Source organism: Thermomyces dupontii (assembly GCF_041956625.1).
Source record: "Thermomyces dupontii strain NRRL 2155 unplaced genomic scaffold VTN31scaffold_1, whole genome shotgun sequence".
Taxonomy (NCBI): domain Eukaryota; kingdom Fungi; phylum Ascomycota; class Eurotiomycetes; order Eurotiales; family Trichocomaceae; genus Thermomyces; species Thermomyces dupontii.
The window spans coordinates 3,051,321-3,072,039 of NW_027192307.1; the positions used below are offsets into that span (position 1 = coordinate 3,051,321).

General features: G+C 53.5%; 8 protein-coding genes across 8 annotated transcripts; 4 read left to right on the plus strand and 4 right to left on the minus strand.

The window, feature by feature from the left end:
* Positions 1 to 440: 440 nt before the first annotated feature.
* On the plus strand, positions 441 to 2,098 carry VTN31DRAFT_1143 (uncharacterized protein; the record flags this gene model as incomplete). The annotated part of the gene is made up of 5 exons (XM_069401168.1): positions 441 to 510; positions 567 to 628; positions 680 to 768; positions 828 to 968; positions 1,021 to 2,098. The coding sequence occupies 5 exons, from the start codon at positions 441 to 443 to the stop codon at positions 2,096 to 2,098; spliced, it is 1,440 nt and encodes a 479-aa protein (XP_069263999.1).
* Positions 2,099 to 2,450: 352 nt separating this feature from the next.
* On the minus strand, positions 2,451 to 3,675 carry VTN31DRAFT_1144 (uncharacterized protein; the record flags this gene model as incomplete). Its single annotated transcript, XM_069401169.1, has 2 exons — positions 2,451 to 3,345; positions 3,410 to 3,675. The coding sequence occupies 2 exons, from the start codon at positions 3,673 to 3,675 to the stop codon at positions 2,451 to 2,453; spliced, it is 1,161 nt and encodes a 386-aa protein (XP_069264000.1).
* A 2,508-nt stretch (positions 3,676 to 6,183) lies between these two features.
* VTN31DRAFT_1145 (uncharacterized protein) lies at positions 6,184 to 7,557 on the plus strand (the record flags this gene model as incomplete). Its single annotated transcript, XM_069401170.1, has 5 exons — positions 6,184 to 6,508; positions 6,594 to 6,693; positions 6,749 to 6,815; positions 6,865 to 7,335; positions 7,393 to 7,557. The coding sequence occupies 5 exons, from the start codon at positions 6,184 to 6,186 to the stop codon at positions 7,555 to 7,557; spliced, it is 1,128 nt and encodes a 375-aa protein (XP_069264001.1).
* A 1,719-nt stretch (positions 7,558 to 9,276) lies between these two features.
* VTN31DRAFT_1146 (uncharacterized protein) lies at positions 9,277 to 11,918 on the plus strand (the record flags this gene model as incomplete). Its single annotated transcript, XM_069401171.1, has 2 exons — positions 9,277 to 11,662; positions 11,722 to 11,918. The coding sequence occupies 2 exons, from the start codon at positions 9,277 to 9,279 to the stop codon at positions 11,916 to 11,918; spliced, it is 2,583 nt and encodes an 860-aa protein (XP_069264002.1).
* A 75-nt stretch (positions 11,919 to 11,993) lies between these two features.
* Positions 11,994 to 12,983, minus strand: VTN31DRAFT_1147 (uncharacterized protein; the record flags this gene model as incomplete). Its single annotated transcript, XM_069401172.1, has 2 exons — positions 11,994 to 12,809; positions 12,888 to 12,983. The coding sequence occupies 2 exons, from the start codon at positions 12,981 to 12,983 to the stop codon at positions 11,994 to 11,996; spliced, it is 912 nt and encodes a 303-aa protein (XP_069264003.1).
* Positions 12,984 to 13,400: 417 nt separating this feature from the next.
* Positions 13,401 to 14,476, plus strand: VTN31DRAFT_1148 (uncharacterized protein; the record flags this gene model as incomplete). The annotated part of the gene is made up of 2 exons (XM_069401173.1): positions 13,401 to 13,620; positions 14,220 to 14,476. The coding sequence occupies 2 exons, from the start codon at positions 13,401 to 13,403 to the stop codon at positions 14,474 to 14,476; spliced, it is 477 nt and encodes a 158-aa protein (XP_069264004.1).
* Positions 14,477 to 14,731: 255 nt separating this feature from the next.
* VTN31DRAFT_1149 (uncharacterized protein) lies at positions 14,732 to 15,673 on the minus strand (the record flags this gene model as incomplete). The annotated part of the gene is made up of 1 exon (XM_069401174.1): positions 14,732 to 15,673. One exon carries the CDS (start codon positions 15,671 to 15,673, stop codon positions 14,732 to 14,734), a length of 942 nt encoding a protein of 313 aa, XP_069264005.1.
* Positions 15,674 to 16,260: 587 nt separating this feature from the next.
* Positions 16,261 to 18,662, minus strand: VTN31DRAFT_1150 (uncharacterized protein; the record flags this gene model as incomplete). Its single annotated transcript, XM_069401176.1, has 5 exons — positions 16,261 to 17,101; positions 17,150 to 18,026; positions 18,077 to 18,371; positions 18,427 to 18,497; positions 18,554 to 18,662. The coding sequence occupies 5 exons, from the start codon at positions 18,660 to 18,662 to the stop codon at positions 16,261 to 16,263; spliced, it is 2,193 nt and encodes a 730-aa protein (XP_069264006.1).
* Positions 18,663 to 20,719: the final 2,057 nt, after the last annotated feature.

Consider the following 20,719-nt stretch of genomic DNA (forward strand, 5'->3'; position numbering starts at 1 on the left):
ACTGGCAGAAGAGATACCGCGATGCGAAACGCGATAGTCTCGGATGGCAGACGGACGGGGGGATGGCGGACGGCGAGGATGGGCTGAAGAAGGATTGAAGTTTGCCTCACTTTGTCCCGGCGATGAGCGTCGAGTTTTGCTAGGGAGACGCGGCAGCCAATCAGCGAGCGAGGGTCGTCAAAGGCGGCATATTTGGTCACGTGATTTACCCGCTTTTTTTTTTTTGTGTCGATGCACGTGGGATTGTTCAACCCTCAGCAGCCCAACCCAGAGCTCTCAATGCGGATGCTGATTGCGATTGAAGCTCTCATGACCAGAATAAAACGAACTTGATATTATTCACTTCCTCCTGGACTGTCCAGGCAGGCTTCTTTTGCTCATCTTCTCATCACTGCCCAGTCACCCAACAATGGTGCACCGCATTTTGAGCCCCATTGATCATGAACCTCGCTCTAATTGACCCCTTTGTCCTGGCTCAGGACTATCCTGAGACATTAACTGGCAAATTAAGTGCGTCCCTTTATGCGATCTGAAATTGGATGAGGTGCTCTGACATTTTCACCCAGGAAGCGGACATGCGACGTGTCTCCGGTTCAGCCGCAAAGGAAACTATCTAGCAGCGGGACGGGTACGGATGGTCGATGACTGTGTTGATACATGTCGCTCATGGGAAGTCTAGGTAGACGGAACAGTGGTAGTATTTGATCTGGAGACAAATGGGGTGGCGCGCAAGTTGCGAGGGCATACTCGACAAGTGCAGTCTTTGAGGTACGATTCATAGGATCATCGAAGCATTCCCTTGGTGCCGCGTGTTGACATTGGAATAGCTGGTCCAGAGATGGTCGATACTTGTTGAGCTCGTCGCAGGACTGGAAATGTATCCTGTGGGATCTTAAGGATGGCTCGCGCGTGCGCATGGTTCGCTTCGAGGCGCCAGTGTATGTCGCCGAGCTGCATCCGTACAACCAGTATGTTCACACCATGTGCACACACATCGAAGTAAAACGCTGACGGTAGCAGCTGGCTGTTCGTAGCATCGCTTTTTGAAGACCAGCCTGTCCTAGTAGACATCTCAAACTCGAAACCGATCAAACGCATCCTCCCGTCGGCACCCCTCCGACCGCAGAACCAGGAAGCCGAGGGCGTGGACGCCGCCAAGGCCGCCAAACAGGCCGCGCAGGACGCGAAGAATAGCACATGCGTGACGATTTTCTCCGCGCTAGGCAATCACATCATCACCGGGACATCAAAGGGATGGATCAATATCATTGAGACGCAGACCTGCCGGACGATCCATTCAACGCGGCTCTGCAACGGCGTCATCATCCTGATCCGGCTGGCGCGCAACGGGCGCGACCTGCTGGTCAACAGCTCCGACCGGGTCATCCGCACGGTCCTGATGCCGGACCTCTCCCAACTCGGCATGGGCCTCGACCCGAGCAGCATCAAGCTTGAAACCGAGCACAAGTTCCAAGACGTGGTCAACCGGCTTAGCTGGAACCATGTCGCCTTCTCCGCGACGGGGGAATTCGTCATGGCCTCAACCTTCATGAACCCGGACATCTATATCTGGGAACGCAGCCACGGATCCCTCGTGAAAATCCTCGAAGGACCCCGCGAGGAGATGGGCGTCGTTGAGTGGCATCCAAACCGCCCACTCATCGCCGCCTGCGGCCTCGAGTCCGGCTGCATTTACATTTGGTCCGTAGTCAGCCCGCAGAAGTGGTCCGCGCTAGCGCCGGACTTTGTCGAGGTCGAGGAGAACGTACCCTACGAGGAGCGCGAGGACGAGTACGATATCCATCCCGCAGAGGAGATTCACAAGCAACGGCTCGACCGCGAGGATGACGTGCCGGATGTGCTGACCATCGAGCCGCCCAAGGGCGGCGTTGCGGACGACGCCGACGCGGATACGTTCCAGATGCCGGTCTTGCTGGATCTGTCGGATAGCGAGAGTGAGGAGGAGATCGTTGCCGTGGGTCCGGGGACGATGCGTCGGCGGAGTCCCGGTGCGGGTCGGGAGTGGATGAATGCGGTGGATGATGGCGAAGCGCGCCCGAATGGAACGGGGGCGCGGGGAAGGAAACGAAAGCAATAACTAGTAGAATAGGAAGCATGATGCGCGTTGGATGAGTATTTGAATCTTGAATGATACACGGAGAGGTATATTCTATTCAATGCATACATTCATTCACCATGTACCACTAAACCATCCTATTACCATGCAAGACCAAATCCATGAATTGAAATGAATAGACGCCAGACACGACTGCGCACTCAAATGTCGTCGTAAATGCTTGACTCGCGCAAAAAAGTTTCCCATCCAATGAGAACATCCATCGATCGATCATAACGTAGAGCAAAGCGGCCACCATTGCTGGAAGGACATCAGGCGCCCTCTATTTCGTAAGCAGAGTGAAACGAGAAAAAGAAAGAGAAAAAAAAAAAGGTTATGCATTCTCCGGAGGTTTCCGCGCTCGATAAATATGCAACAGATTAAACCCTTGAATATCTTTGCTCAACGTCTCGGCCTTGACCTCGCGCACAAACGCGCGAATCTGATCGGGATGCCACTTGAGTACGCGGCTGAACGGCGCCAAACTCATGGTCTCGAGACTTTCGGACAACGCCAGACTGTACCAGCGCCCGACTTCCTTCTCATGGACGTCCGATACCCATGTGCCCAGCGGCAGACCGACCATCTGATGGTCGACCTCGACGAACCCCGTGGCCTTCAAGTCGGCCATGGTCTGCCGGACGCTGTGCGCGATGGGCCGCATCGTTTGTTCCGTCGCCTCCTTGAGCAGCATGTACCAGCGATACCAAGCCGTCTCCGTCAGGGATTTGTTCTGCACGCGTGGCTCGAAATCGATCTCCACCTGTTCGAACCATGCGCCCGGGCGGAGGTGTGCGTAGATGCGCCGATACAGACTCGGCCAACTGGCAACGCTGCCGGTGCCCATCTGCATGTGGATCAGGTCCCACGAGTCCTCGCCGAGCGCCCAGGGCGCTTCAAAGTCTTTGGGCGCGTAAAAGTCGCAGTTGGGCGGGCGATTCTCGGGTTGGATGCGAGACAGGTCGATGCCGACGACGGTGGCATCCTTGTACTTGTTGGCGATGTCGATCGCCCAGAATCCCGTGCCGCAGCCCAGGTCCAGGATGCGGGGGCTCGGTGGCAGCGGCGAGTAGAGCAGCCCGTCGCCAGCGCGGGCCTCGGTCAGGACTTTGTGGAACAAGTCGAGCCGGTCCTTTTCCTGCTCATCGCAGGGAAATGGGTAGACGCCGCGGCGGTATCCATGATAAAGCCGCCCGTTTTCCTCGTAGTCTGGGTACTGTTCGGGCAGTCTTTGCCGGGATCCATCCGTCAGTACGAGTACGAGAGGAAAAAGAAAAGTTCGGGTCGGCCTACTTGTACGAGGAAAACGGAATTGTGGTCGCAGGAATGGAAACTGTCGGGGTCGAATCGGACCCAGAGGCGACCACGCCAGTAAAAGATTCGTTGCTGTGAGTGTAGGGAGAGTAGCCGCCGCCGTAGGCTGCGTGGTTGGTGTGGGAGTGGTTCAGGTGGTGACTACTGGTCGCGTCCGGGTTTTGTCGCGGCTGAAAAGGGGCGATGGCGGGCGCGGAAGTGTGTGGATAGGCATTGTGATATGAATAAGGCGGATGTGTGTACATCTTCGCACGAGAGTCGCAACGGGATGTGCGAAGGGAGGGCGGAAAAGCGGAAAAGACGAGTCATGAATGAAAATGTACAAAGCCCAGCGGATCGGGGAGAAGCCAGTTCATGGCCGTTGCAAAATGATCCGGGAGGGAGATTTGGGACTGGGAGCTTGGGCGGGAGGGGCTGATGGGCTACTTTTAGCGAGGCCTCTTCATCCACCTCCCAGCTAACCTACGAGGAACTACCGAAGGCTAGAGACTGATGCTGGAGATAGATACCGCCGCGAATAAATCATCGATACGAGTGCATTTTGAATGCATGGAAAATGACTCACTCAGTCGCCTCCTGCTCGTCCATGCTGAATCATGAAACCCTCCATGCAGTGTCTTTTGTTTTTTTTTTTTTTTTTTTTTTTTTCCAAGCCTGAATGCAGCCGGGCAGCCCCAAGCCAATTTGGCCTGCCGAATCCGGGCGGGCTGCCATTGGGTGCGTAATACACCCAGTGGGCCGCCCACACCGGCAGAGGCCAAAGCACCAAAGCGCTGGGAATGGTTGGCGGATGCTCCCGCCCGGGGTCTCCAGCACTAACTGGGCGCTATTAAGTCCTGAATGCAGCCGGGCAGCCCCAAGCCAATTTGGCCTGCCGAATCCGGGCGGGCTGCCATTGGGTGCGTAATACACCCAGTGGGCCGCCCACACCGGCAGAGGCCAAAGCACCAAAGCGCTGGGAATGGTTGGCGGATGCTCCCGCCCGGGGTCTCCAGCACTAACTGGGCGCTAACCGGAACAGAGGCGTCCGCTGCCAAGAGAGGAACCCGCCAAGCAATGCCCAGTCCGCCCGGCGCCGCCCCTTAACCCGATTGATGCAAGCCGCCGGACAGGGGGTTTTCAATCTCTCGCCGAAGCCCTGGCAGCCTCGGCCAGTCCGAGCAGACGCCTGACCCGGCTTCTTGGGTCCGTCCGGTCTGGGATTCTGGCTCTGGGTGTGCCGTTGACCAGGCGCTTGGGAAGAGTGATCTGTGGGTGGTCGTCTGCAGCGGGAAGAGGTCCTCGTCCAGCAGGTAAGGTTGGTAAGGGTTGGTACGGATCTCCTTTCTGGAGAAAGTCAAAGTGGCAAAAGAAGTCCTGAAGATTTAAATTCCGCCTCGAGTCGATCGAAGCACGCTATCGGGCCCCTCTTCGATCAACGGAGACCAAAATTGGCCACAAAAACCAGATGATTTCTCTTCATGCCGGGACGTTCAGGCTCGGACTGGCTGATCCGGGTTCCGGTCAGGGGCCCAAAAATCCCCAACTCGGAGAGTTTCTCCGAGAAAGGTTTAGTGTGCATGATTAGGGTTAAACCCTAAACTTGAACCCCTGTCACCCCGACCTAGGTCACCCTGGTCGACGCATCATAGTAGGTACCTTAGGTATTGACGGGTCCTGTCGGGCTGTCGGCATGACCGCTGGCCTCGATGGGGGTCTCCCAAGTGGGGAAGGGTCTTGCCCTGAATCTCGACGTGCATACGGCTGGGTTCGTTCCGGCGCTCCGGAGGAATCCTTTAAGCCTGTTGGGGAACTCAGTGACCGGACTGTAGCATTCCAGAACCTTTGGTGACAGTTGACAGGGTATACGCACTCCTCCTACTACGATAGTTTCATGCAGGCATCGTCTCATCTAGACGACATGGCTTGCATCCAGCGAATAACAGGTGATTTCGCGATGTCAAAAGGCCCAAGATTAGGGACTTTCTCACCGAAAATCATGTCCATGTTGATCCTTCTACCGTCCAGCCGATAGCATGAGTCTGATTCGTATAAGTCTTCATTCTAGTGGCTGGATTGAAAGTCTTTAATTGTATCGGCGGAAGCGTCCAACTCTAACACTAAATACAGGATGTTGGTATTATTTGGTACAGTAGTTCTCGTACTGGACGTCTTCAATGGATTTCACGAGATCAAAACACTCATACCACTTCATAATTTAAACTCCCAAACCCTCAAAGTACCAACGACGCATTGCCTCTGGACATGTTAGGCCTACCAGTGCTGCGTTTTTGAGCTGTGAGATACCGAGTCCATGGTTTCACGAGGATACCATGAGTGCCATTCACTCAAGGATCTCGTCCAGTGAGCTGTCCTGGCCTGCTACAAGATTAAGATACCTCTGTGCGCAGCATTCGATGAACGTCGTATCGAGCCTTGAAGTTTGGAAGAAATCTCTGGTCGATACGGCACCGGCCGCACCGCTGGAATACGCAAAAATGACCTACCGTTTACAGTTTAGCTTACCTCGGGTCCGTCGAGCGGTCATCACGTAAGCGGCCCACTCAAGCTGGCCAGACTGAACGTGAGCACTTCGAGACAAGAAAAAAAAAAAAAAAAAATTGCAGCAACTCTGTAGCTTGATGATCCGATAGTAATTTGCTCCAGCACCTCATACAACGGAAGAAATTCAGTCGGCCCAGTCTCCTGATCTTCCGCTACCGAGTAATCTCTCCAATCCCTTCCCGCAAACCGAAGCAGTGCGAGAGACCCTCATGCACCAGCTCCATTCCAGGGCTGCCGCATCGTTAAGCCTACCTCCGCGTAGCTACATATACTCGTTGGTGGCGTCGCCGTCGTCACCGGGCAAGCACCTGGCCGCGACAGCTTCGGATGATTCGCTGCGCGTGTTTGACCGCGAAACGCTGCGATTAGTGTCGACCCCATCGACAAAAGCGCATTCGGGCGTGACATCATTGAAGGAATACAGAGACGTCAATGGATCTGGATACCTTGCGACGGCTGGTCGGGATGGTGCAGTCCGGCTGTGGGATATCCGCGCCAAAGGGGGCGCGGCCCCGGCCGTGGAGTTGAGTACGGGTATATTTCTCCTTGTCGATTCAGCGAGTTGGAGTTTGCATTGTGGCTAAAGAGGTTGGCCATGGAATATTTCGGGCCCTTTCAGAAAATGGACGTGCTATATTGTCCCTCGAATGCGACCCGGCAACTAACACGATAGTGTCTGGAACTGAGCTGGCACAGTCCCAGGCTGTTGTAGCGCTTTGGTACAGCCACTCCCCCGGATTGAAATTCATGACCCCGCCGCTGACGTGTTTCCAGGGACGTGCGATCACCAAAGCAGCCCAAGCGGGAGTTTATCGAAAGTCACAATGATGACGTGACCGAGGTATGTGCCTCAACAAAGTGATTTTCTTTGGCAACTACCGACCGTACAGCTTCAATTCCACCCCACCCGCAGACATGTCCTGCTCTCCGGGAGCACCGACGGGCTTGTCAACATCTACGACACGACTATCGCCGACGAGGACGACGTGCTGCTGCAGGTGATCAACCACGGCTCGATCCACCGTGCCGGATTCCTGTCCGACAACACCGTCTACGCGCTCAGCCACGACGAGGTGTTTTCCATCCACCCAGTCACAGACCCGGACAGCGAGTCTACCGCCAATGACCCCAGTCCGATCCATTTTGGCGACGTCCGACAGCTGCTCAGCTGCCAGTACGTCGTACAGATCCTGCCCAGCAGTCAGGGCTCATATCTCGCCGCGGGCGACACCAGCAACCCCCGACTCGATCTCTTCCCGCTCATCCCCGCAACAAAATGGGACATTGACCGCTCAACTGTCTGGCGCTTGCCCGGCGGTCATGGTCCGGAGATTATCCGGACAGTTTATATGGACGAGGAGGTAGGTCCCCTACATAGCCAAGGTACCCATGTGCGGCTGTTGACACGGATAATCTAGTCCAAGACACTCTTCACAGGTGCGGAAGACGGGTTCGTCCGCGCGTGGGTTGAGTCGTCTGCTTCGACCGAGTCGACGGCCGAGTCCAAGCCGAAACTAAAGTCGGAGCATCGCGAAAAGAAAAAGAAGAAGCAAAGAGAGGAGCGACGATACAAACCGTATTGACTGTAGAGTTACTGTCGAACGACACGGCGTGTATGAGTCCGACAAACGGTCAAACAAATAGTATACACACTACCTGCAAGCGGCTAAACTTCACTGGGAGCCTTGATCATCCCCCAATTTCGTTGTTTAAACGCTGAGTGACAAGCCACGATCATCAGCGCAGACTATCGTGGGTGTGCCGGAGATCATGGATACGGAGGATAGTGTCAGTTGTAGCCCTAATTCGCGCCAGAGTGAGGGGGCTGCGCAGGGATTTATGTAGAGGCCTCCTGGGCGTCGGTTTCTGCTGTGAATCAAGGACACCAGATCCAAAAACCCTTCGCCGTACTCCGTACTCCGCACTATTCTCATACATGGGATGATGAGCTCAGTCGTACTAGAGTAATTTGTCAGTGAATGGTAATAACGACCTCGTACGGAGTACTCTCGGAACAATTTTCTGGGCAGGCACATCGATGTAGGACCTAAACTCGTAGTCCGTGAACCACAGATTGTGTCTACCAGTGCAATGAACTGTGCAGTCAGAGCCTCCCGGATAGCTCTCAGATCTTCATGGAAGGAGACTTTAATAATCACAAGCAAAGTAACTAAGGTACTTATACCTGTCTCGAATCCATATTTTCAATAAACTGGGCCGGCAGAGGTATTAGAACGCAGCCTTCTGGGCTTCTAACAGTAGGAGAGGAGACTCGGTGACTGGGTGGAAGATGACAGGATTGAGGACACTTCAACGTCAACCACTCTATATGAGGAATTCGTACTCTATGCGTATGATGAACATGTATGTTATGGCCAATGTCCCCGCTCGTTGGACCAGAGTCCCAATGGCTTATCTGTGGCAACAGCCAACGGGGATCTCTCCAGTGTTGCTATCGTGCCGATGGATTCAGATCTTAGACACGGAGCACTCGCGGACCTCGTTGCCGTGATTCCTGTTGGCGTGCAAGGTTTCCAGGTCAGAGGAATGGCCTGCACAGAGTCGTTTGGGACAAATCATTTAATGATTGAGGAGGATCCTGTTTCCTCTTCCGAATGATGTTTGTAATGTCATGGAACGAAGGAAGATGCAGTGCAGCTGTGCAGGAACGGAAGTGCAGAATCACATACTGTAATCTCAGCTGTTACGAAAATAGTACCTTCTCGTGTGATGTAGTTTCCAACGCTCGTTCAAGAATTGATACTTTCGAAGACATAATGTAACGATTGGCTATTTTATTTCTCAGTACTGCGGACTGAGACTCCAAACATATGTGATTCACAAAGATATTCTTTACTTGCATATCCACCTTACCGACGAATAACTGCTCTGTAACCGGAGATAACTACGGAGTAAGGGTTAGTCCGAGTCCCGAAATACATTTAACTTCTTCCGCAAATAGTCAAGGTAAACACCAAAACAAATTGATTCGTCTGTTCTGAAAAAGTGGGTCCAAAGGCCAAGGTTAGAAAGTTTGAAGAAGGTTACGGCAATCCTGGCATTTCATTGGTCAATCGCATCTTTAAGCTTTCAAATTTTCTCATCTTGAAAGATCTCCGAAATTTGATTTCCATTCCTATCGGAGCCGCGGGGCGGTATGAATCATTCATATTGAGTGTGACTCTGTCGCATTGTCCAATTTTCGACAGGTTAAAAAAGCATTTGGTCGAAGGATTGAGGTCAGACACGATCCTGTCCAAGGATCTCTGATCTCAAGTCACTCAATTCCTCTTTGCGACCCCATGGCGACCCCAATCTTGCTCTCCCAAAGCCCCTCATCGGCCAATGATGCTGTGTCCTTGGAGCAAATCGCTTACCTGGGACGAGTCTTGATCAAGGCGTCGAGCGTGTCGGAGCCGTCTGAGTTCATCCGCAAGCATTTCGCCCGCCTCGATGTATATGTTGACGCCACGGATATCGCCGTGACCGGCGACATCGTCGACATTCTCAATGCCGGTGCCGCGAAGGTCTTCGTTTCTCTGCGCCAATTGGAGGCATTGTCTGCAGAGCAGGATGTGCCAGCGTCTCGTCTAGTGGTGTATGCATCGTCGGATGAGGACGTGGATGTTGTCCGAAAATGGATCGTGGATCAGGACGGGAGGAAAGACGTCGGTGTGTGTCTGACGGGCGATGTGTCTCAAGTCGCAGAGAAGTTTGGATTCAATCCGGAAACGCAACAAATTTATAGAGTTTTTGCTGAAGATGCGACCGAGGATGCTGTCCGGGAAACTGTCAAGCTGCGCACTGTGGCCGTAATTCCCTCTGACCGAGTCACCTTCGAACCACAGTCTGATTCTCGCATTCCCGTTGCTAGACTCGTCACTGCGCCCGCGGTCGCGGACCAGAGCAGTGGACTCTACGCCACTTTGGTCACGGACGAACGGGGCGTTGCGCTCGGTTTCGTGTGGAGTAGTCAGGAAAGCATTTCGGAGGCGCTGAGAACGGGGACCGGCGTGTACCAGAGCCGCAAGAGGGGACTCTGGTACAAGGGTCAGACCAGTGGCGACACCCAGGTGCTCCGCCGGGTTGGGTTTGACTGCGATGCGGACTGCATCGTGTTTGTCGCGGAGCAGCAAGGCCGTGGGTTCTGCCACCTAGGCACCAACACCTGCTTCGGGCCCTACGCGGGTCTCTCCCGCTTGCAAAAGACGCTGCAGTCGCGCAAGGAGTCCGCACCTCCCGGGTCTTACACGGCCAGGCTGTTCAACGAGCCGAAGTTGATCGAGGCAAAGATCATGGAGGAGGCCGAGGAGCTGTGCCAGGCCAAGACGAAGGAGGAGATTGCCGCTGAGGCAGCGGATCTGCTGTATTTTGCCCTGACCCGCTGCGTGGCTGCCGGGGTCAGCCTGGAGGACATTGAGCGGAACCTCGACCTCAAGAACCTCAAGGTCAAGCGACGTGCCGGGGACGCCAAGGGCCCGTGGGCAGAGAAAGTCGGGCTGACGCAGAAGAAGCCGGCCGTCGAAGAAGCGCCCGACCCGAAACCCCAGAGCGACCGCATCCAGATGCGACGGCTGTACACGGCAAACACGTCCGAAGAGGAACTGGAGGAGGCGCTGCGGCGGCCATCTCAAAAGTCGAACGAGGCTGTCGTGGGACTGGTCAAACCGATCATCGAGGACGTCCGCAAGAATGGAGACGCGGCGGTTCTAAAGTACACGCACAAATTTGAGAAGGCGACGTCGCTCACGTCGCCCGTGATCAGGGCGCCGTTCCCGCCAGAGCTGATGCAGCTTCCCCCGGAGACCATCAAAGCCATTGACCTCAGCTTCGAGAACATCAAGAAATTCCATGCCGCTCAACAGGACCAGGAGCTCCTGCAGGTCGAGACAATGCCGGGTGTGACGTGCTCGCGGTTCTCGCGACCCATCGAGCGGGTGGGACTGTACATCCCCGGCGGCACGGCGGTGCTGCCGTCGACGGCGCTGATGCTGGGCGTCCCCGCAATGGTTGCGGGCTGCAAGAAGATCGTCTTCGCGTCACCGCCGCGGGCCGACGGGACGGTGTCGCCGGAGATCGTGTACGCGGCGCACAAAGTCGGCGCGGAGAGCATTGTCCTGGCGGGTGGCGCACAGGCCGTGGCCGCGCTGGCCTACGGCACGGAGAGCATCATCAAGGTGGACAAGATCCTGGGTCCGGGAAACCAGTTCGTGACGGCGGCCAAGATGCTGGTCTCCAACGATACGTCGGCGGGCGTCAGCATCGACATGCCCGCGGGGCCCAGCGAGGTGCTTGTCATTGCGGACCGCCACGCCCACCCGGCGTTCGTTGCGTCGGACCTGCTCAGCCAGGCCGAGCACGGCGTCGACTCCCAGGTGGTCCTGATTGCCATCGATCCGCCCGAGGACTACCTGCGCGCCGTCGAGGACGAGCTGGAGCGTCAGGCCCGCGCCCTGCCGCGGGTCGATATCGTGCGCGGCTCCCTCCAGCACTCCGTGACCCTCGTCGTCCGCGACACCGCCGAGGCGCTCGCCCTAAGCAACCGCTACGCGCCCGAGCATCTCATCCTGCAGTTGCAGGACGCCGATGAAGCCGTGGAGCATGTGCAGAACGCCGGCAGCGTGTTTGTCGGCGAGTGGACGCCGGAGAGTGTCGGCGATTACTCTGCCGGCGTCAACCACTCTCTCCGTAAGTTTTCTCTTCACTTCATAAATCTCCTAGCTTTTGCTAACAATGTATCCTTGCAGCAACATACGGCTACGCAAAGCAGTACTCCGGCGTCAACCTTGGGTCCTTCGTCAAACACATCACCGCCTCCCGGCTCACGGCCGACGGTCTGCGAAATCTGTCCGGTGCGGTGATGCAGCTGGCCGCCGTGGAAGGGTTGGATGCGCACAAGCGCGCGGTTGGTATTCGGATGGAGTATCTGGACAAAAAGCAATGATTTTTTGTACTCATAACGTTTCATGTCATTCTATTATTAAAGACAAGAAGATTTAAACAGGTAGAAAGAAGAAGATCAACGTTTCCTCTCCCTGACCTTCCACTTCACGCCGTTCTTATTTACGCCGCCAATGGCATGCGCCATGCGCGCACGTTGTAGCTCCAGCTCCCGCTCCGCCTTGGTGATTGCTTCGTACTGCTTCTTGAGGGCGGCGAGACGGTTGCGCCGTGCATCGGCAGTGCGTCGTTTGATGCGTCGGGCGAGGCGTTTCTCGCGCTCCGCTTGTTTGAGGGCTTCGAGTTGTTTCTTCGTTAGGGGTTGACTTTGTTGTTGTTGTTGTTGCTGTTTCTTCTTTAACTGTGCGCCGAACGAGTCATCGTTGTCGTCCATTTCGTCTTCTTCGTCATCTTCGCTTGAAGACGATTCATCTCCGGAGGAGGCTGCTAATCGCTCCTGCTCGGCTCGATCATCCGCGAAGATGATCTTTCTGCTCGGTGTATTCTTCTTTTTCCCTCCAGTTGAGAACTCATCCTCGTCCATCTCCTCCTCTTCGTCCTCCTCCTCATCATCATAAGAACTCCCTCTTCTCTCCCGATCAAAAACCTCCTTCAACCCATCCTGCAGCCGCACTTCTTCCTCCAACCTCTCCATCTCCCGTCGAATCTTTTCCGCCGTCACCCGCAGATACCCGGCATCCTGCGTCTTGAGCAATTTCACCGTCTCATGACTCAGATGTGTATGCTCGCGCTCTCCATGGCAACCTTCCCGGCCCGTGGACTTGGAGAGCATGCCAAAGGCGAACTCATCGGGGTTGCGGTCGCGCGCCTTTTCCCGCAGGCGCTTGAGTTTGGCTTTTTTGAGGTTATAGTCGCGGGCACGAAGGGAGTAATCCTATCAATTATATCGTTAATCACTTGATTTTCTCTGAGAGAACGTTGTTTTTTATTTATCTTCTCGGGGAGGTCGTACTTTGTGTTTCTCGAGAATACCCCATTTTTCGCGGCCGGAGAGTTGGCCTCGTTCTCGGTGCTGCCGTCGATAGACGGCGTTGCGCATGGACGACATTTTGACTGAATTAAGTGAGTGTCCTCTCCGGTCAAAAGGCAGAGACCGGCTCTGTCGAAGTTGATGCTGATGCTGAGCTGCCGTTTCGGCGTCGATATCAAAATATCCGATCTGCAGCAGTAGGCTGAATAGTTTATGGAAGGCGGTGAGAGAATTTGCACTGTTTGCACTTAGTTACTCCGTAGTCCTCTTGACGAAAGTATCAAACCACCGAGAATCGCGATCGAGCCGACGTGATGAGAATGAAAAAGAAAAACAAACCAATGAAGGCTGCTCTTTTCTCTCTCATTGGACGGATTTGAACGCGCAACATGAGTCGATAGTCTCCTGTCAATTGAACCGTACTTAAGTTAGTACCTACGTCTCTCAAGTCTCTCCTAGCGACCGAAACCCAATTCGACTCTCGTCCTCCAAACCATGGGAGCAGCCCAGAGCTCAACATCAACAACCCCCGAACCCGCACCCGCAACGACACAATCACAAACACAAGCACAACCCCAGACAGAATCAAATCAACAAACAAACTCTTCCAAGCTCAACATGCGCAACCCCCTCCCCCTCTCCGCCTACCAAGAACAACAAGTCCGAGAACTCTACTACAAACGAGTCCGCGGGTATTGCGCGGCTGAAATCAAAGGTATAGTAAAAAAAAAAAAAAAAAAAAAAAAAAAAAAAAAAAAAAAAAAAAAAAAAAAAAAAAAAAAAAAAAAAAAAAAAAAAAAAAAAAAAAAAAAAAAAAAAAAAAAAAAAAAAAAAAAAAAAAAAAAAAAAAAAAAAAAAAAAAAAAAAAAAAAAAAAAAAAAAAAAAAAAAAAAAAAAAAAAAAAAAAAAAAAAAAAAAAAAAAAAAAAAAAAAAAAAAAAAAAAAAAAAAAAAAAAAAAAAAAAAAAAAAAAAAAAAAAAAAAAAAAAAAAAAAAAAAAAAAAAAAAAAAAAAAAAAAAAAAAAAAAAAAAAAAAAAAAAAAAAAAAAAAAAAAAAAAAAAAAAAAAAAAAAAAAAAAAAAAAAAAAAAAAAAAAAAAAAAAAAAAAAAAAAAAAAAAAAAAAAAAAAAAAAAAAAAAAAAAAAAAAAAAAAAAAAAAAAAAAAAAAAAAAAAAAAAAAAAAAAAAAAAAAAAAAAAAAAAAAGTAAAAAAAAAAAAAAAAAAAAAAAAAAAAAAAAAAAAAAAAAAACCCTTTTTAAACGTCCTCTCGTATTCTTTGCATAGATTGCTGATGGGGATTTTTTGCTCGGTTTAGCATTCGCAGACTGCGCCCGCGGCCGAACACTCACTACCCCTTGGGCCTGCCGCGAGCAGCGCCTCGCCATGAATTCGTGCATGCTGGCGCACGCGGGGCCCGATGAGGAGGATCGTGCGCGTGAGGAGTGGTTTGCGGGGAGGGAGGAGCGGCGAAGACAGCAGCAGGAAGAGCGGGAGGGTGTGGAGAGGAGGAGGAGGGAGATTATGGAGATGATGAGGGAGGATCAGGAGCGGAGGAAACAAGCCCGGCAATGAGGGGGGTCGGATGAGATGAATTGGGGATTGCATTATCCATGGTTTACGAGTGAGTCTCCATTGGCGTTGGGACGGTGTGTGTGTGTGTTGGGATCTATGACGTTCAATGCTCTGGACCTGTATATTATAAGGCATCTGTTGGTTTTAAAAAGGACCTTTTCGAGTGTACTGTACATGCCAAAGTTTTCTCCCATCCAGACTGCGCCCAAACTCCGGAAACCCATGCGGAAGAAAGATACAATCCCTATGCCAGTTTCAAGCATCCGTCATGATTTTATCTTCGTCCTCTCCTTCACCCATGGCCGTATCCTCGCCGAATACATCCTCCATCTTACCATCCCCCTCGTCTTCCTCCTCCCCGCCTTCTTCACCCGCTTTGTTGCTGTTGCTAGCCTGCGCCGCGGACGCACCACCCCCAGCGGATTCTTCCCCATCTTCCTCCTCGCCCTCACTCTCCCATCCATCTTGAAGGTTCCACCCCATACCCGTCAGACAGAACCGTTCCGGCGGCAGCCTAACCCCACCCATCTCGACACTCGAAAACGCATTCTTCGCCGCAGTCGCCGGGTCCGCCCCGCCGCGCGCCACGCCCGGCAGCGCAATCCGGTTCCGCTCCTGCGCCATGTCAATGAGGAATTCTTTGGGCAGGCCCGACTGGAACTGGTAATGCAGTCGTGACGCAATGCTCAACCGCAGCGCCTGCAGCGTCACCGTGCTGACCTCGACGGCGCCGCGGCCGCCGACCGTGGTCACGGTAGGTTGTTGCCCCTGTTGTTGTTGCTGGTCGCCTTGTTGCCCCGGCGCGGCGCTCCCCGCGTAGCCTTCCATGGTGAGATGCACCGCGTCCTGCAGTGTCGATGATGTGTACCGGTAGGCAAAGTCGAGTAGTTGCAGCGGCACCCGCTCCTGGTATGCCGTCACCCCAAGAGACGCAAGCAGCATGTGGATCAGCCGCACGTCCCGCGGTCGTCGCGACTTGCCAGAGTCGCTGAGTGATGTCGCTGGAACAGCCGGCGGCACGTTCGCCGCTGAAGCTGCCGTGGTCGCCCCATCGCCGTTCGTCATCCCCGCCGTTGTCGTCGCAGTGGTCGTCGTCGCGCCGGCGTTGGCCTGACTTGAAGCGGCCCCGGAATTAGCCGTGCCTTCTGCTGGCGGGGTCAGAGGATGTGACGTTTGTGTCGGACGCGGCGATGCCATCGTCGGCCCTTTCTCGTTCGGCTCGTTCAATGATCCAGAAGAATGATCGATGGGTGGCTAGAAATGAAATCAACGTTCAGCGGTCCGGCATGACGCGATTTCTGTAGTAAAAGTTCGGCTAACACGACCAATCGCCTGTCATTGAAGCATGTATTCTGGGAATGATCTCGTTCGTTTAATGATGAGATTCCAGGGCAGATCAAGTCGTTGGAGGTGTGATGGATGGACAAGAGGTCAAGCTCAGAGGCTCAAAGCCAAACGGACGCGCTATGCCAAGTTTGGATTAGCGCACCCTCACAAAGCCTTGCTTATGTAATGGATTGTCGCCTCAGGGCTCAGGCAGACAGGCCAGCAACGCTGAAATCAACGCCAAATGGAGAGCTCCTGCATCGTAACGAAATGCAACAATTCAGCTCTATACGCCAGGCCGACTCTCTATCGGCGATGCATATGTAGGTGTATGTACAATAGACCAGCTCAAAGTGCCATGCAACATTGTCCCAAACGAAACCTTCAAACCCATTGCGATGTTTGATCCGCAGTCAAGAAGCCCATAGAACCGTCGTCTGATTGAATGCCGTCCAGATCTAAGGCCTGCGCGAGTGACGCGCACCTCGCCATCTCTGATCTTCGGCCAAGTCATCTTCTTCGTCCGAGTACTCCCCATCCGATTCGTCATCCACATCCTCAGCGAGCGAGTCTCGTGAGATGTAACTATCCGTCATGCCGTTGTGCTCGTCGTCCTCGTACTCACTGCCCAGCTCGTCACTGTACACAACGTCGCTGCCAATATCATCTTCCTCTTCTTCTTCCTCCTCATCCTCACTGGCCGTCAGAGAGAAGTTGTCTAGGTCGGCGGGCTCTCGCCAGTAGTTGAAATCCGTAAACTCCTCGCTGCCACCCTGCACCAATAGGCTGACGGGAGGAAAGAAGTGGTCCACGAGCTCCCTCATCGACACGTAGCTACTCTTGTATTTGTTGAGGCTGAGGAGATCCAGCGAGACCTCGGCGTTGGAGTTGATGGTGAAGATCCGCGTCGACGGGATATTCACCGACCGATAGCTGAGCGCATCTGTCAGGCGATTGCCGAAGCCTGCGTAGAATGGATTGTGGTCTGGAGGGAAGAGGCTCAAAATGTCACGCAGGCAGGCCATCTTGAACACCTCGGGCTTCCGCAGGTAGATCTCGCGCCGGAGCGCGGCGATGGTCCGATCCGGACTCATGATCACCGGGCCCTTGGGCAGTCGATAGCCGTCCTGCAGGACGCCGTTGAGGTACGCGCGTGTGCTGTCGGCCTGGCCAGTCGAGCGGCTCGTCAGGTACATGATGTTGTACCCGTTATTGACGATATCTGTGAACAACTTTGCGACTCCTTGATGCGTCCAGTCTCGACCGATCATGTTCAACACATGACCCAGCACATCCGACCTAAAGAATGTCAGATACTGCACCAACAAACACATTCAAGACACCTACTTTGTGATGGTGCCATCGATGTCAGAGATCACAATCGGGGTTCGATAGCTCCACAGATACATTGTCGCAGGACAGGTCGCCTTGTTAACACTGAAGGTCATGGGATTGGGGCCCGGCTTCAGATTCAGCTTCTTGAGCTGGTCGCTGGTCAATCGCAACGTCTTGGCGTAATTGCGGTTCGGATCGCCAACGCCGCTGCTCTGCGGCGGCGTTTGTGGCGGAGTGGGTGGCCCCGGCTGAACATCGGACTGGGCACGCTGATGGCGCGTCTGCACGGGGGTACCCGGAACGTTCTGGTCGCCTTCGCTGTGATAGCCTGGATCCGAGACAGAGTCATCTCCCACGTTGCGTCCCTCCGACTTCAGAGAGTTCAGCGCAGCCCTCCGACTTGCCTCCTGCTTCGCCTCTTCGCTGCTGTAGATCCACAGATTCCCGCGCTCATCTGCTCCAATAAGCGCACCGAGGTCGTAGTTGCCCTCTAGCTCCTCTGCGAGGATTTTACGTGCAATCACCTCGGCTCGGAGGGCATCTTCCTCGTTGCTTTTGTAACCAGTCATGTCCAACATCAAATCACCCGTCTCTGTTACTTTCGAGGGGATGTTGGATATAGATAGCTTTTTGGAGAGCGAGATTGCTCGAGATACGGCCTCCTCTGGCGAAACCGGCGGCGGACTCGTTGATCGGCGCTCCAAGCGCGGATCGTCCCTGCCGAGAACAGATTGCCGGGGCGAGCTCTGCAGGCTTGCCGATCCGCCATGGAGCACATTGTCCGATGACGAACGGTGCAGCTTCAGAGGCGGAATCTGGTCACCAAAGGAGCTTCCGCGCGAGCGGGCCGGGTTTCCGCTAGGCGAGCCGGTGACGGGAGTAATTGTTCCTGGAGCGTGTCAGAACTGCGTCAACGGGTAGTCAAATTTAGGGCCATACCGGTCTCCTTGGATACACTCGCATCGCCTGCGGACCACGTCGATGTTGCCTTCAAACCTTCGCGGTCGCTCTTTGCAGTAGGCGGCTGGGCTCGGTCCAGGTCCAGGTCCGGCGGTTCTTGCAGTGATGGGAGGTCGGGAGTCGACGGCTTCGGGCTGCCCGTCGGCGAGACCAGTGGTGACGTCTGAAGCGACGCTGGAACATCATCCGTAGTCTCAAAGACGAAGAATGCCTCTCCGCCTTCCCCCAGCTTCATCGGAAAGTCCTGCTTGACTCCATTGACGGTGAACTCGACCTGTACGCTGTGTCAGCCATGAGTTGCCGATGTTGCCAACTCTCCACCAGAGTACCTTCTTTTCGTACGGCCTGAGCAGGGAGAATTTCCCAAACCGGACGTGGAACGGCGAACAAGCCAGGGTGCCTAGACAACGATCAGCATCATAGCTTCCGATCACCGCTCCTCCGAGCCACACCCACCATCTTCATGCTCGACCACGATCACATCAATGGCTCCGCTCAGCGTCGCCGGGTTGATCGAGTTCCATGTCTTGGATACCGGACCGCTCAGGCTTCGCACGTACTGCATTCCGGGCAGCTGGCGAGAGGATTCTGCCAACCAATGTCCGATTACGATCCGAAAACGAACGAATCAAGATGAGATCAAAACGGCAGCGCTCGTAAGATTTCTCGGTGCCGAGCGCACTCCTGCAGAGGAACCCGATGAAGATTGCCGATTATCATGTGACAATCCCGGCGCCCATGTACAGAGGACGAGCGATCATTGCGTGAACAGGGCCCGAGACACAGAAAAGACGCACCAGGCGGCTGCCGGAGAGATTAAACAAGCGGACTGCACCGCAGACAAAGCGATCACAAAGCGTGGGTGGGAACAGTGAGGCGACGACAGAGTGTTGGGCCTCATCTTGTCCTCTCAACACTCAACAGCGTCACTCGGCCCACTCACGCCGATCACATGCATTGCTGACTAAGATACTGTTGTTAGATGTAGTGATCTAACCTAACTAGGTAACTAAGATTCAAGACATCCCAGCCTCCGACTCGCACCGCCACTGTGGCTGAATCCCGATCCATTAACTTCATTATTATTTTTCGCCGAAGTTGGCCGAACCATGTGTTTTTGTGACTTGAGCCTGGGACCAAGAGCCCTCACGGAGCCCTTCCAAACCCTCTTCCTCTTGCACCCAGCAAACGCAATTCCAGCCTTCTTTGTTTTGCTTGGGAGCCGTACGCATGACCTCTGCCGGCCGGTCTCCATCCTTGATTTTTGCGATCAATATCCAAACGAGAAGCTTATTTGCTGCGTAAAAGCAGTCCCGAGCTTTATGATAAACGTTGGTGGTGTCATGTCCCTGAGAGTTACTTCGAATAGCCGCGCTGCAAACATGGTATGATCATAGATCCCTGATTTTCAGAGGGCAGGCGTAACCAATTTTCCTTCCGAGGGTGCTTACAGTACTTTTGCTTCGATGACATGACTACCTTGCTGCAGGAACAACCAGAGATGCCGGTCCGGCAACCATAAAGCCGGGCAGTAACTTGATCGTAGGTGCTGGCTTGAGCCTTGCGAAGCGGGCGAAGGTCAAGCATTGGGCCAACTGTCTAGGGATCCCATACCTACTAGGTAGATATAGCTTTCCAAAATGCTGTACGAAGGACGCTACTGCTCTGGATAAACTTGGGAGTGCTAAATTCAAACTCTCGTTGTCTTCAAGTTCGGCAGTATGAAAAGAGCAGTCGCTCATGAACGTCACTCATCTTAGCGGTTGGGCCAACACTGTGAACAGTTCGGAAGTCGGTAGGTCCTCGACTGTTACTGAGTTTCTTTCGATGGCGAAAGTGATCGAGATTCTTTGAGCGCAAAGTTTTCACATGTCTACATAAATGAGTACAAAACTAGTGCGCTGCAGCACGTAACGAACTAATAGTTCAGCTAAAACCCTCTGGCCACGAGAGCACGTCGTGGACATCATCAGCAAGAAGAACAGTTTGATACTTGTTGAAAGGGACCATAGAGATGTGTTAGAAAAGATGGAGTGGCTGACGCGAGGATGGAGGAAATCAATCATGAGAAGGTGCGGATGTCGGTGAAGTTGGAAGAGGCTTATTCTAGGCATAGAGATACTGACTTCTTTTCCAGCTGATATCCTCCCTGCACCCGGACAGTCGACCCGTCCCATGCTCACTCACCAACTAGCGGAGGCTGTGGTGTCTCCGGAGGATGCGTGGCAACAGGACGTCAAGTGATGGCATGCACCCACGTCAACATTTGGTATTAGCCGAAGCAGCAAGCATTGTACGTTCAAAACAGGCCAAAATGCTTCAAGCCAGTTTGGTCCATCGCCAGTTCGTCTGATAGCAGGGTGAGAAATTTGCCGATTTCGTCAATCCAAAATGAATTACTCGGATTCACTTGGCAAGCTGTCTTGTATTCCAAATAAGAGGGGTGCCAGCCGGCAGTTTCCCAGTCAACGATCCCAATAATCTCATCCCCCCAGACGAGAATGTTCAAGTTGTTGAGGTCGCCGTGAGCGAATATGATCGGCCACGTTCGATTGTGCTGTTTCATCAGTTCTTGGATTTCGGGCTCAAAGCTGGGGTCGAAATCCGCGCCACGTAGTAAAC